At 35.0% G+C, this 11,818-nt stretch overlaps 1 protein-coding gene across 5 annotated transcripts; it reads right to left on the bottom strand.

Moving 5' to 3' along the window:
- Nucleotides 1-2,116: 2,116 nt before the first annotated feature.
- LOC112790054 (uncharacterized) lies at nt 2,117-10,946 on the bottom strand. 5 transcript variants are annotated; one of them, XR_003196484.3, is made up of 6 exons: nt 10,664-10,946; nt 10,523-10,553; nt 10,129-10,219; nt 9,914-9,972; nt 9,441-9,712; nt 8,999-9,331 (listed from the first exon to the last, which is right to left on the bottom strand). XR_003196484.3 is itself a non-coding variant. In XM_072232683.1 (5 exons), exon 5 carries the CDS (start codon nt 3,761-3,763, stop codon nt 2,831-2,833), a length of 933 nt encoding a protein of 310 aa, XP_072088784.1. In that variant the 5' UTR covers nt 3,764-9,331; nt 9,441-9,712; nt 9,914-9,972; nt 10,523-10,553; nt 10,664-10,946; the 3' UTR covers nt 2,117-2,830. The 5 variants fall into 5 exon arrangements, 1 of the variants encoding a protein (XP_072088784.1); XR_011879693.1 differs by having other exon boundaries at nt 8,999-9,325; XM_072232683.1 differs by lacking the exon at nt 10,129-10,219 and having other exon boundaries at nt 2,117-9,331.
- Nucleotides 10,947-11,818: the final 872 nt, after the last annotated feature.

The raw sequence follows: 11,818 nt of genomic DNA, 5'->3' as shown, positions 1-11,818 counted from the left end.
TTGAATTACATGAGTAACTCTATCTTTATTTTCTGCTTTATTTATTATTCGAAAGTTCTATAACATTTATTATCCGCCTAACTGAGATTTACAAGATGACCATAGCTTGCTTCATACCAACAATCTCCGTGGGATCGACCCTTACTCACGTAAGGTATTACTTGGACGACCCAGTGCACTTGTTGGTTAGTTGTGCGGAGTTGTGACTAAGTGTGATTCACGTTTGAGAGCGCTACCAAGTTTTTGGCGCCATTGTTGATGATCACAATTTCGTGCACCAACGCCCTTGGAAGGTCCTGGACTGTACCAGGAACACTGAAACAATATTTTGAGAGCTGGACGCATGCCTCACATAGAAAGGTTGAGAGAAAGAGGTGGTTGATTGGATTCTTTGCTGTAATCTGGACAATTTGGCTAGAAAGGAATGATCGTGTCTTCAATAATCATGGCTCAGGAGTAGTGGAAGTCATCAACAGGTCCTTTTCGCTATCCGACGAGTGGCTTGGTGGTACTCCCTTTGGTTTTTGATGGCATTGCCAAAGAGGATGAGGGGTTATAACTTTGTATTTACGTTGTCTTATGTTTCTTATCTCTGTTTGCTCCACCTTGTGGTGTTGAGCACTTTTTAATTCAAAAAAAAATGTTTGTCTTACTTAAATTTTATTTTCTTTATCGATTAGTATTTTTTTGTACACTTAATTGTCATTAATTTATATCAATTATTAAAATTTATAACTTCAAAAAAATAGATACGTGTCTAAAAAAGAAGAAAAAATATATTTTTTTCTGTTAATAAAACACTTATGTCATTTTAACTTTTGTTTTGGCATTATATCTTATATTTTTACTATAATTAAAAGTTTGACAGATACAATAAATTAGTTACATTATTAAAATAATGTATTATTAGAGATACATTATCAAATATAAATTAGTAAAAAATATATAATAGTTAGTTAATTATCATAATCACATTTAAAGGTATCTAAGTTATTTTTATATAATAAAAATGATATGCTTCAAAAAATATTTGTAAATAATTTACTAACAAATATATGAAATATTTTTCATAATTTTTTCTTTTAATAAAAATATCATTGTATTAAAGTGATGCATTTTAAAGATGTATAAATGAGATTTTTATTAAAAAAATTTATAAGATAGCAAATGCTAATTTATTTTAATTTTATCCTTAATATTTAGTTTTAATTTTATCTTTAGAGTTTCAATATATTTCAATTATACCATTAGGTTAAACAACATTAATTATAACTAATTAATTATATTATTTGATTTGACCAAAATAAATATTAAATTATTTAATAAATAATAAAAAAATAAAATAAATAAATTTAATTTGAATTATTCTCTTATTATTTTTTATATGTAAGAATCAAAATATGATTTTATATATTTTGATTAATATATAATTTTTAAAGGAGTTACTATTTTATTTACTAATATTTCAAATTTTCTATAATATTTTTCATAAAGCTTGATTAATAGGTTCTTCTTCACAATATTTTTCTTGAATCTTTTAATAATAATATATCTTAATTTTTGTCTTTCATTTTTTATATTCATTGATTATACTAAATTTTTTTTATAGTGTGTTTTTATCAACTACATGCATTATTTTTCTATTTTTTTATTTTTTTAATTATTTTGTTACTTTATTTTTAGTTATTTATTTTACTTTCACTCCTCATATGTTTATTGTATTTCACTTCATCTTAGTCTCAATTTCATAGTTAACTTTCAACTATATAAAATTCAATAGTTTCTTTCAAAACATACTTAAATATATTATTTATTATATACAATCATTAGGATAAACAAACAAATATAAATTAAATATATAATTTAATTTTAATTTAAACTAAAAACTAAATAAATTGTCAGAAAAATAGCAACCAATATTGCTTTTAATTTATCTATAAGTTTATTTAAAATTAAAAATTTCTCTACAACCACTAACAACACCGATAAAAAAAATTATAAATCTCTATAAAATAAAAAATATATAAGATAAATAACATATATATAATTTTAAAGTTATTAATCGTAGACTATGGATAAACTTTTAAAAAGAAAATCTTACGGATCAACATGCAATTTTTTTATATCTTTATTTTTTTCTAACATTTTTCAGACTTATTAATATTTAAGTTGTCTATACACTACTTCTCAAAATATTATGATTTCACAAGTTATAATATATGATATTAGTTATTGTTATATATATATATGAAAAATGTGACTTATTTACATATCGTTCGAAAAGGAATTTGTTAGCTTCTCTACCAATTGCTTGGAAATTTGTCATACTTACACCTCTAAATTCCTGATGGAAGCTTCTTAGTTTTGAAGTTTGCTCGTGTTTCTTGCATGAAGCTTGGGGTTTGTTGAACAAATGAGGAGGTAGATTGAGGAAATTTTTCCATAGCAAGTTCAAGAGGTGAAAGTTTTTGAAATTTTTGAAATTTCTGTGTAGATGGGCGTTGGCAAGGATTATAGTAATTACTACCGGATCGTCATGTCCGAGAATGATGCCTTGCCCATCTTCTTTAGTGAAAGAGATGGTTGGAAGGTCGGGAACTTCACCCCCGACCTGGTAGACTTCCTTCAGGTGCCTCTTGCGAGATGATTTTGTGAGACCACGTCCAGCAACCCCCTCCCTCTGAGATCATGTGTATATGTCTTTTTGGGATTTGTGGTGGTAGGTCTCTTTGGTCCTCCTCATCTCGCTTTCTCTTGCCGTGATGGTCCGACCTTTGCATGAGATATCTGTCAAGTCGACCTTCCCTGGCCAACTTTTCTATCACATTTTTCAGATCGTAACAATCACTTGTTGAGTGACCATATAATTTATGGTACTTACAATATTCGCTACGACTTCACCCCTTTTTATTCTTGATGGGCCTAGGGGGAGGTAGCCTTTCAGTGTGACAAATTTTTCTGTAGACATCGATGAGGGAAACTTGTAGAGGAGTATAGAAGTGGTATCTCCTGGGTCTTTCAGGGCTGACATTCTCTTTTTTCTTGGGCTCTCTTTCTCTTTTGATGAGTGAGAGTGCCCAGGCCGCCAAGTCGGCTCTCGAAGTCTGGCATTTTCTTCCATGTTGATGTACTTCTCAGCTCTTTCCTGTACGTCGCTTAAAGAAGTCGGGTGCCTTTTCGAGATGGAGTGGGAGAATGGGCCTTCTCGCAGTCCATTTACTAGGCCCATGATCACTGCCTCGAAGTTGCTTAGGTGATGTTTTGGATCAGTAGTCCCGTCGTATAGGTCCATATCGGGGCTTTTGAAGTTTCTTGGAACCTTTACCCTCAAGATGTCCTCATTGAACGGGTCTTCCCCTCCCAAGAGAGAATCGTCTCGGTCACTGCGGGAGTTTCTACCTCGGAAAGTGGATTCTAATCTTGAGAGCTTTTCTTCAACCTCTTTTTGTCCCTCGATTTCGCTTCTCAAGTTCCTCTCCGCTTCTCTCTGCCGTTCCAATTCTTGCTCCAGTTGTTCCAACCGTCCCTGGTGGCCATGGAACAATCCCATGAAATCAGTAGCATGGGGTTGTCCTTCTTTGTCTGATCTGTGCCCCTCAGAGGAGTTTCCCTTTGGGTCCTTTACCCCTGAGGTGTATTCTCTGTGCTGCTTAGTAACCCCTTGGTGAGTGACTATGGCCCTGTCATTGTTACTAGCGTCCTGATTTTCTTGCTCAGAATCAGACGCTGTGTTTCCATCCTCGTTCAAATCATCCGCCATCATTGGTTAATCTCCAGGTCCCTGGCAACGGCACCAATGTTACGTGGGTAACCTGAGATTGGTGGATTGGGCTTTGAAGATTGGCCCAAGCATTAAGAGGAGGTGGTCTCCGACTTTATTCGTGTCTAGGAGTCGCCGTCCGACTTGTGTTTGTGAAAGAATGAGGGGTGGTACCTGCAAAAACACTCCGATGCCTAAGTCAACAAAGGGGTTAGCATGTTCAGAAAGTATTGAAACTTAGAGATACCTGAGGGGTGTCAGTGTATTTATAGTGGTGATCCAATAACCACTGTTGGAGTAGTTTCACCTTTCAGGGTGGATAACCGTCCGTTTATCTTAGGGTAGTTGCGATATGGCTCCTGGAAGTGGGGTGAGAGATTTTAGAGGCAGTTACTTATTTGAATAAGTGTTATCTGCCAGCTATCCGTCGAGCCCGACTTCTTTGGAATGGAGTCTGTGTTGAATCCGACTTCTTCTGAGGAGGTCAGTGGGTAGTGAAGACCAATCTTTGGATTAGGCCTTTTGGTGTGTTTGGACCTGAACCCGAGTTTAAGTTAGTGCGTTTCATTGGAAAATGGCAACCACTAATGATCTTTATTTATTGATGAAGGTACCTTTTACTACTAAGGGATTTTAAAAATTGCTACCCCTTAGCCTCCACTTTGATGCCTCGTTAAAACCACCTTCACTAAAACCCTTCTTTGGGAAAAAATCATGAAGTCGGGAAAAAGAGTATATCAGGGAGTAGAGTTCGCTTTTAACTGTAGTACCTTTTCATGTTACAAGCATGCCACGACCTTGGTAGCTCGGTACCGCTTAAGTCGGTTACCTTATAGTACCATTTTCCAAAGACCTCACTAATCTTATATGGCCCTTTCCAATTAGCAGCGAGCTTTTCCTCCCCCGACTTGTTAACACCGTTGTCATTTCTGATCAAGACCAAGTCGTCTGGGGCGAACTTTCTTCGAATAACTTTCTTGTTGTATATGTTTGTCATCCTTCGATTCAACGCTGCTTCCTTTATCTGGGCTTGTTCTCGGACTTCAGGGAGTAGCTCGAGTTCTTCTTTGTTCCCTTGAATGTTGCCAACCTCGTCGTAGAAACTCACCCTTGGACTATGCTCATTGATTTCCACTGGTATCATAGCTTCTATGCCATAAGCAAGTCGGAAGGATGTTTCTCCTGTGGCAGACTGAGGTGTAGTCCGATATGCCCATAGTATCTGAGGGAGTTCCTCATCCCAGGCTCCCTTTGCATCTTGCAACCTTTTTTTCAGCCCAGCCAGTATAACCTTGTTAGCTGCCTCAACTTGCCCATTTGCTTGTGGGTGCTCTACCGAAGTGAACTAATGCTTGATCTGCATGCTGGCTACCAGGTTTCTGAAGGTAGAGTTGGTGAACTGAGTTCCATTATCAGTGGTGATGGAGTGGGAGACTCCATACCTTGTGATAATGTTCTTGTAGAGGAACTTCCGACTTCTCTGCGCTGTGATGGTGGCTAATGATTCTGCTTCGATCCACTTCGTGAAATAGTCTACTCCCACTATTAGATATTTTACTTGTCCAAGCGCTTGCGGGAAAAGTCCTAATAGGTCCAATCCCATTTTGCAAAAGGCCATGGAGAAGTTATGCTAATAAGTTATTCGGGGGGAGTGACGTGGAAGTTTGCATGCATTTGGCATGCCTGACACATCTTCACGAATTCGGTGGCGTCATTCTACAAAGTCGGCCAGTAGAACCCGGCTCGTATGACTTTCTTAGCCAAAGGTCTTGCTCTGAGATGGTTCCTACAGATACCATTGTCGACCTCCTCTACGACTTCCCCTGTCTTTGAGGTCGGGACGCACTTTAACAATGGTGTGTATATTCCTCTTTTATAGAGGATATTTTTCACCAAAGTGTAGTTTTGTGTTTCCCTCCGAATCTTCTTGGCATCTTTTTCCTCTTTAGGTAGGATGTCGAATATCATGTATTCGATTAGTGGATTCATCCATTTGAGGTCCAATCCGGATACTTCAAGGACGTCCTGTCTACCCTCTGTTTTTATAACTGAGGGTTCTTGGAGAGTTTTTTGTATCAAGCTTCTATTATTCCCTCATGACTTGGTACTTGCCAACTTAAATAGGACATCTACTCTGCTGTTGAGATCCCGAGTTATGTGCTTTACCTCAATTTTCAGAAACCGCCCAAGATGTTCCAATATTTTGTCCAAGTACCTCTTCATATTGGGATCTTTAGCCTGGTACTCTCCATTTATTTAGGAGGTCACCACCTTGGAGTCACTGAACACGACTACTTTGGCCGCGCCAACTTCTTCTGCTAGATTTATCCCTGCACTCAAGGCTTCATATTCTGCCTGATTGTTAGAAGCTGGGAATTCGAATTTGAGGGAGACTTCTATTTGAGTTCTTTCCTGGTTGACCAATATTATGCCTGCACCGCTTTCAACTTTGTTGGAGGATCCATCCACGTATAGTTCCCATGCAGTGGAGGCTTCCTCTTGATCTCCTACATACTCTGCCACAAAGTCGGTGAGGCATTGGGCTTTAATGGCAGTTCGAGTTTCATACTTAAGGTCAAACTCGGATAGCTCTATGACCCATTGGACCATTCTTCCCACAATGTTTATTTTTTGAAGAATTTGCTTCATGGGCTGATTCATTCGAACCATTATTGTGTGAGCTTGGAAGTAAGGTCGTAGCCTTCGAGAGACTACTATTAAGGCATACGCAAACTTCTCAAGTTTTTGATACCTTAACTCGGGGCCTTGTAGAACCTTGCTGGTGAAATATACGGGATGCTGCCCGACCTCATCTTCCCGTATTAGAACTGATGCTACAGCTTTGTCGGCTACGGACAAATACAGGACGATTTCTTCCCCGATTTTAGGTCGGATCAGAATTGGAGGTTGGCTTAAAAATCTTTTGAACTCCTGGAATGCTTCTTCGCATTCGGGAGTCCATTCGGACTGGCATCCTTTTCTTAGTAGGGAGAAAAATGGTAGGGATCTTAATGCTGATCCCGCCAAGAACCTAGAGAGGGCGGCAAGTCGGCCATTTAGTTGCTGGACATCCCTTAAGCAAGTCAGGCTTTTCATTTTTAGAACTTCTCTACACTTGTCGGGGTTAATTCAATTCCCCTTTGTGTTAGCATAAATCCCAAAAATTTTTCGACCTCCACCGCGAAGGTGCACTTTGCGAGATTCAACCAAGTATATCATCTCTCAAATATGTCATATCTCAATCTTTAAAATCATAAAAGCTATCATTTTGGATCAACTGGGTCAAGTACATCACGTCACCTTCCTCTCATATCATAAAAGTAACGTATACCATTCTCCTTTATTTCAAATTTGGTCCAAGTATATCATTTGTCCATCTTTGTGATCATAAAAGCTATTTTTTTTTGGATCAATTGGGTTAAATACATCATACCATCTTATTCTCATATCATAAAGCAACATATTCCATCCTCCTTTACTTTAAATTTGGTCCAAGTATGTCATAACTCAATATTTGAGATCATAAAAGCTATCGTTTTGGAACAATCATGTCAGGTACATCACGCCACCTTTTTCTTGTATCATAAAAACGTATACCATTTTCCTTTACTTTAGTTGGGTCCAAATATGTCATATCTAAATCTTTGAGATCATAAAAGCTATCGTTTTGGATCAGTTGGGTTAAATACATCATGCCACCATTGAGATCACAAAAGCTATCGTTTTGGTTCAATTGGATCGTGTACATCACGCCACCTTCTCGTATCATAAAAACATTTACCATCCTCCTTGATTTCATTGATTTCAAATTGGGTCCGAGTACCACTCATCTCTCAATCTTTGAGATCATAAAAACTAACTTTTTGGATCAATTTGGTTAAGTACATCATGTCACTTTCTTCTCACATCATAAAAGCAACATATACCTTTCTCCTTTACTTCAGCCTTTACTTCAGATTAGATCCAAGTATATCATATCTTAATCTTTGAGATTATAAAAAGCTATCGTTTTGGATCAATTGGGTCAAGTACATTACACCATCTTCTTCTCGTATTATAAAAGCAACGTATACTATCTTCATTTACTTCAGATTAGGTCAAGTATGTTATATCTCAAATTTTGAGATCATAAAAATTATCGTTTTGGATCAATTGAATCAAGTACATCACACCATCTTCTCCTCGCATCATAAAAATAATATATACCATCCTCCTTTACTGTAAATTGGGTCCAAGTGCGTCAAATCTCAATCTTTGAGATCATAAAAACTATCGTTTTGGATCAATTGGGTCAAGTACATCACACAACCTTCTTCTCATATTATAAAAGCAACATATACCATTCTTTTTATTTCAAATTGGGTCCAAGTATGTCATATCTCAATTTTTGAGATCTTGAAAGCTATTGATTCGGATCAATTAGGTCAAGTACCTCTCGCCAACTTCTCATATCATAAAAACAACATATACCATCCTCTTTTATTTTAAATTGGGTCCAAGTATGTCATATCTCAATTTTTGAGATCATAAAAGCTATCTTTTTAAATCAATTGGGTTAAGTACATCATGACACCTTTTTTTTATATAATAAAAGCAACGTATACCCTTCTTTTTTATTTCAAATTGAATCCAAGTAGGTCATCTCAATCTTTAAGATCATAAAAACTATCTTTTTAAATCAATTGGATTAAATACATCATGTTACTTTCTTTTCATATCATAAAAGCAACGTATACTGTCCTCTTTTATTTCAAATTGGGTTCAAGTATATCATATCTCAATTTTTGAGATCTTAAAAACTATCGATTTTGATCAATTGGGTCAAGTACATCAAGCTACCTGATATCATAAAAGCAACGTATACTATTCTTTTTATTTCAAATTGGGTCCAAGTATATCATATCTCAATCTTTGAGATCATAAAAGCTATTTTTTTGGATCAATTAGATTAAGTACATCATGCCATCTTTTTTATTTTAAATTGGGTCCAAGGATATCATATCTCAATCTCTGAGATCATAAAAACTATATTTTCCCATCATTTATCCGCCTCTTTTATTCAGACTTTGGAACCGACTATGTAAAATCTTTTGCAATACATAGGCAGAGTTATGAATGGCATGCATACCATGCTTCTTAACATTCAAACATTTGGGTGAATAGCATTTTTTTTAACATGTTCAAAAGAGTCAAATATAATCTCACTGTTCTACCATGCTCGTAAGATCAACTATTATGTTTATCCCAAAAATGATTCTAGCCACATTGATATCCATCATTTTTTTAATAATTACATACTTACCCCACAATTCTTTCCAAATTCCAATGTCGAAATAAATTTTTATGAATGACTTTTTCAAGGAGCAAAACATTTTTATTTAATATGCACAGAAAATGAACAATGAGAAATCATGACTAAAGCATATTAGATAAACCATATTTTTCTACAGCCAAGCTATTCAAAAAAAAAAAAGAAAGAAAACTGCACCAACCTCAAGAGTAAGGATGCCTTCAGTATTAGGTCTTCAACAAGTCTAACTAGATAGCTAGCGTCCATCAATCTCTCTGTACCTTAAACCAAGAAGCAAAAAACAAAAGCTCAATTTTACTCCTCAATCTACTTACAAACTGGTCTCTAATTTGCATTGTCCAACTTAAATTATATTAGTTGAAAGTATACCTCTCCAGAAATTATAATTGAAGGCTTTCTCTTGAAATAATAATTGGACCCGAGTATTTTCGAAAGGAAGTTTCCAATCATAGGAAGCCATGTACACGTTCTTCCCTTCATATCCAACTTTTGCCAATTTTTGAATTAACACTGACCAAAATGAATAAACAAGAGCAAAGTTATCCGCAGCAACATGCCCAGGCACTGCCCTTTCTCTAATGACTGGTGGATCCATTCCAGTTTCATTATGCAGAGATAGATGCTCTAGATAGCACAGAGGCCTGAATTCCATAGCACCAAAAAAAAAAAAGAAAAAAGAATTGCTTATTATAGTGTACAGACAACAGTCACAGCTTCAACTAGAATTAAAAGTAGGACATGTCAAATTGCTAAAAACACTATCTAAGGGTGATTGCAACAGTATTGTAAAGATATAAACAGTCCAGAATCCTTTGATGAGAGAGTCCGGCAATCAATAATACCAAAAATACTTTTTGCATTGTTTGCCTAATAGCACAAGAGTAGCAGGTTCCACTTCCACCTGTTCATGGGTAGCATGTAAGACAAGAAAATGAAAGAAAATTAGCAAAAATGGATTTAATATTAGGGAAAAAAAATTTACTTGTTGACAATCAGTAATGTACTTATTGCAATGAAAAACATGTTAATAACACAACTAGCAAATTACTTTTATCACCTGAGAATCAGCAGAGTAAATTCATTATGCTGACTCTACTAAATTGACAATATACGTGTAAGGCTTGACCATCCCCAATTCTATTCAGTAACTGCAGTATATACAAGAATTCTTTTAGCACGATGCAAAATCAAAGAGACCCCCTTCAGCATATTTTCTTTTTGTACCCAATTTTTAAAACATAAAAAATAATACCCTAAAACAAAGCTTGAACTTGTCTTGTAAGGATAACAAAGCAAAACCAAAGAAACCCTAAAATAGAAAGAGAAATATCTTGATTCTTGAATCTTGAGGCATTGCCACTGACTCACTAATAGTGCAGGGGAAAAGTTTCTTTTTTTTAAAAAAAAAAAAGACTCCTATTCGAACGTGCAAAGAAAGAAAAGAAAGATACCATCTTAATCCTCTTCCTCGTTTTTCTGATTCTGAAAAGGAACCAAGATTTCTAAAAGAGTTATGAACTTTTACAATTGTGAAAGGAAAACAAAACAGAAAAGGGAGAGAAAGATAGAGTGACGAGTGAAGAGTAATTGACCTTGAAATCCTTGAGGAGGCGAGAGAGGTGATGCAGTGTTTGTTCTTTCACTACATGGATAGCTTCTTCTCTGCCACCGTTCTGCTTCACATTACCACGCTTGTGAAAGACCAGGAACCAATGGCATCACGACATGCAGAGAAAAAAGAACCCTAGTGGCAATGTTCTCGTTTCTTTCACCCACAACATAATGCAACTACGCTATGCTTGTGGCAATGCATGAAGAATAGGAGACCGAAAATTCAGAGAAAGCATAAATCAGAAAAGGATGACGAAATAACTCGAATAAGACTCGCAAACGAGGTGTATTTATAGGTTTAGGTAGGCTTACCATTGACGCTAACCAAATAACGCTACTTTAGGACCATTTGCTATACCAACAAAATTAAGTCTTTTTTTCTGACAAAAATTAAATTTCTTTGGCCCAACCTGACCCATTTTAGAACCCAAAAAAAAAAAGCTAAGCTAACTGACGATGATAACAATAATAATAATAATTTATTTTAAATGGAGCTCATATCCGCGACGGATTAGTCCTTAATCTGTCGGGTTGGAGGATACCGTTTGGGTAAACAAAAAAATAATAATAATCTATTCTATCTATTCTATAAATTAGGTGTATGCACTTAATGATAAAACTGATGTGGCATGCTTTTGAGAGTATTTTTTAATTTATTTTTGTTTAACTCATTAAATACAAATTATTACGATAAACTAATTATATCAACTAATTGATTTGATTAAATATTTAAATATCACATAATTTATTATAATTTATATCAATTTAATTTGATAGTATTTTTTAATTTATTTCTTTTAGTGTTCTGTTAGTATTTTTAATTTATTTCTTTTAATTTATTAAACTAAATTTATTGTGTGTACTAATTAATTAATTTAATTAATTTATTAGTCATTAAAATAATAAATTCATGAATAAAATAGGCAATTGGGATATTTTTAACAAACAATTAAACCAAATGATATATATTGAGTCAAATTTAAATCATATGAATTAAGGACTAAATTAAAATAAGATGATTTCTTACTTATTTAAATTGAATGCAATAAATAAAAATTAGTTTTGTTAGATAATCATAGTCGTATGGTCTACTATATATAGATGGCCATACAAAATTATAAGAATAATGATTTTTA

The sequence above is a fragment of the Arachis hypogaea genome, chromosome 3 (assembly GCF_003086295.3).
Source record: "Arachis hypogaea cultivar Tifrunner chromosome 3, arahy.Tifrunner.gnm2.J5K5, whole genome shotgun sequence".
Taxonomy (NCBI): Eukaryota; Viridiplantae; Streptophyta; class Magnoliopsida; order Fabales; family Fabaceae; genus Arachis; species Arachis hypogaea.
Note: the sequence above shows the minus strand (reverse complement) of the source record. Positions and strands in the feature narration are given on the sequence as shown.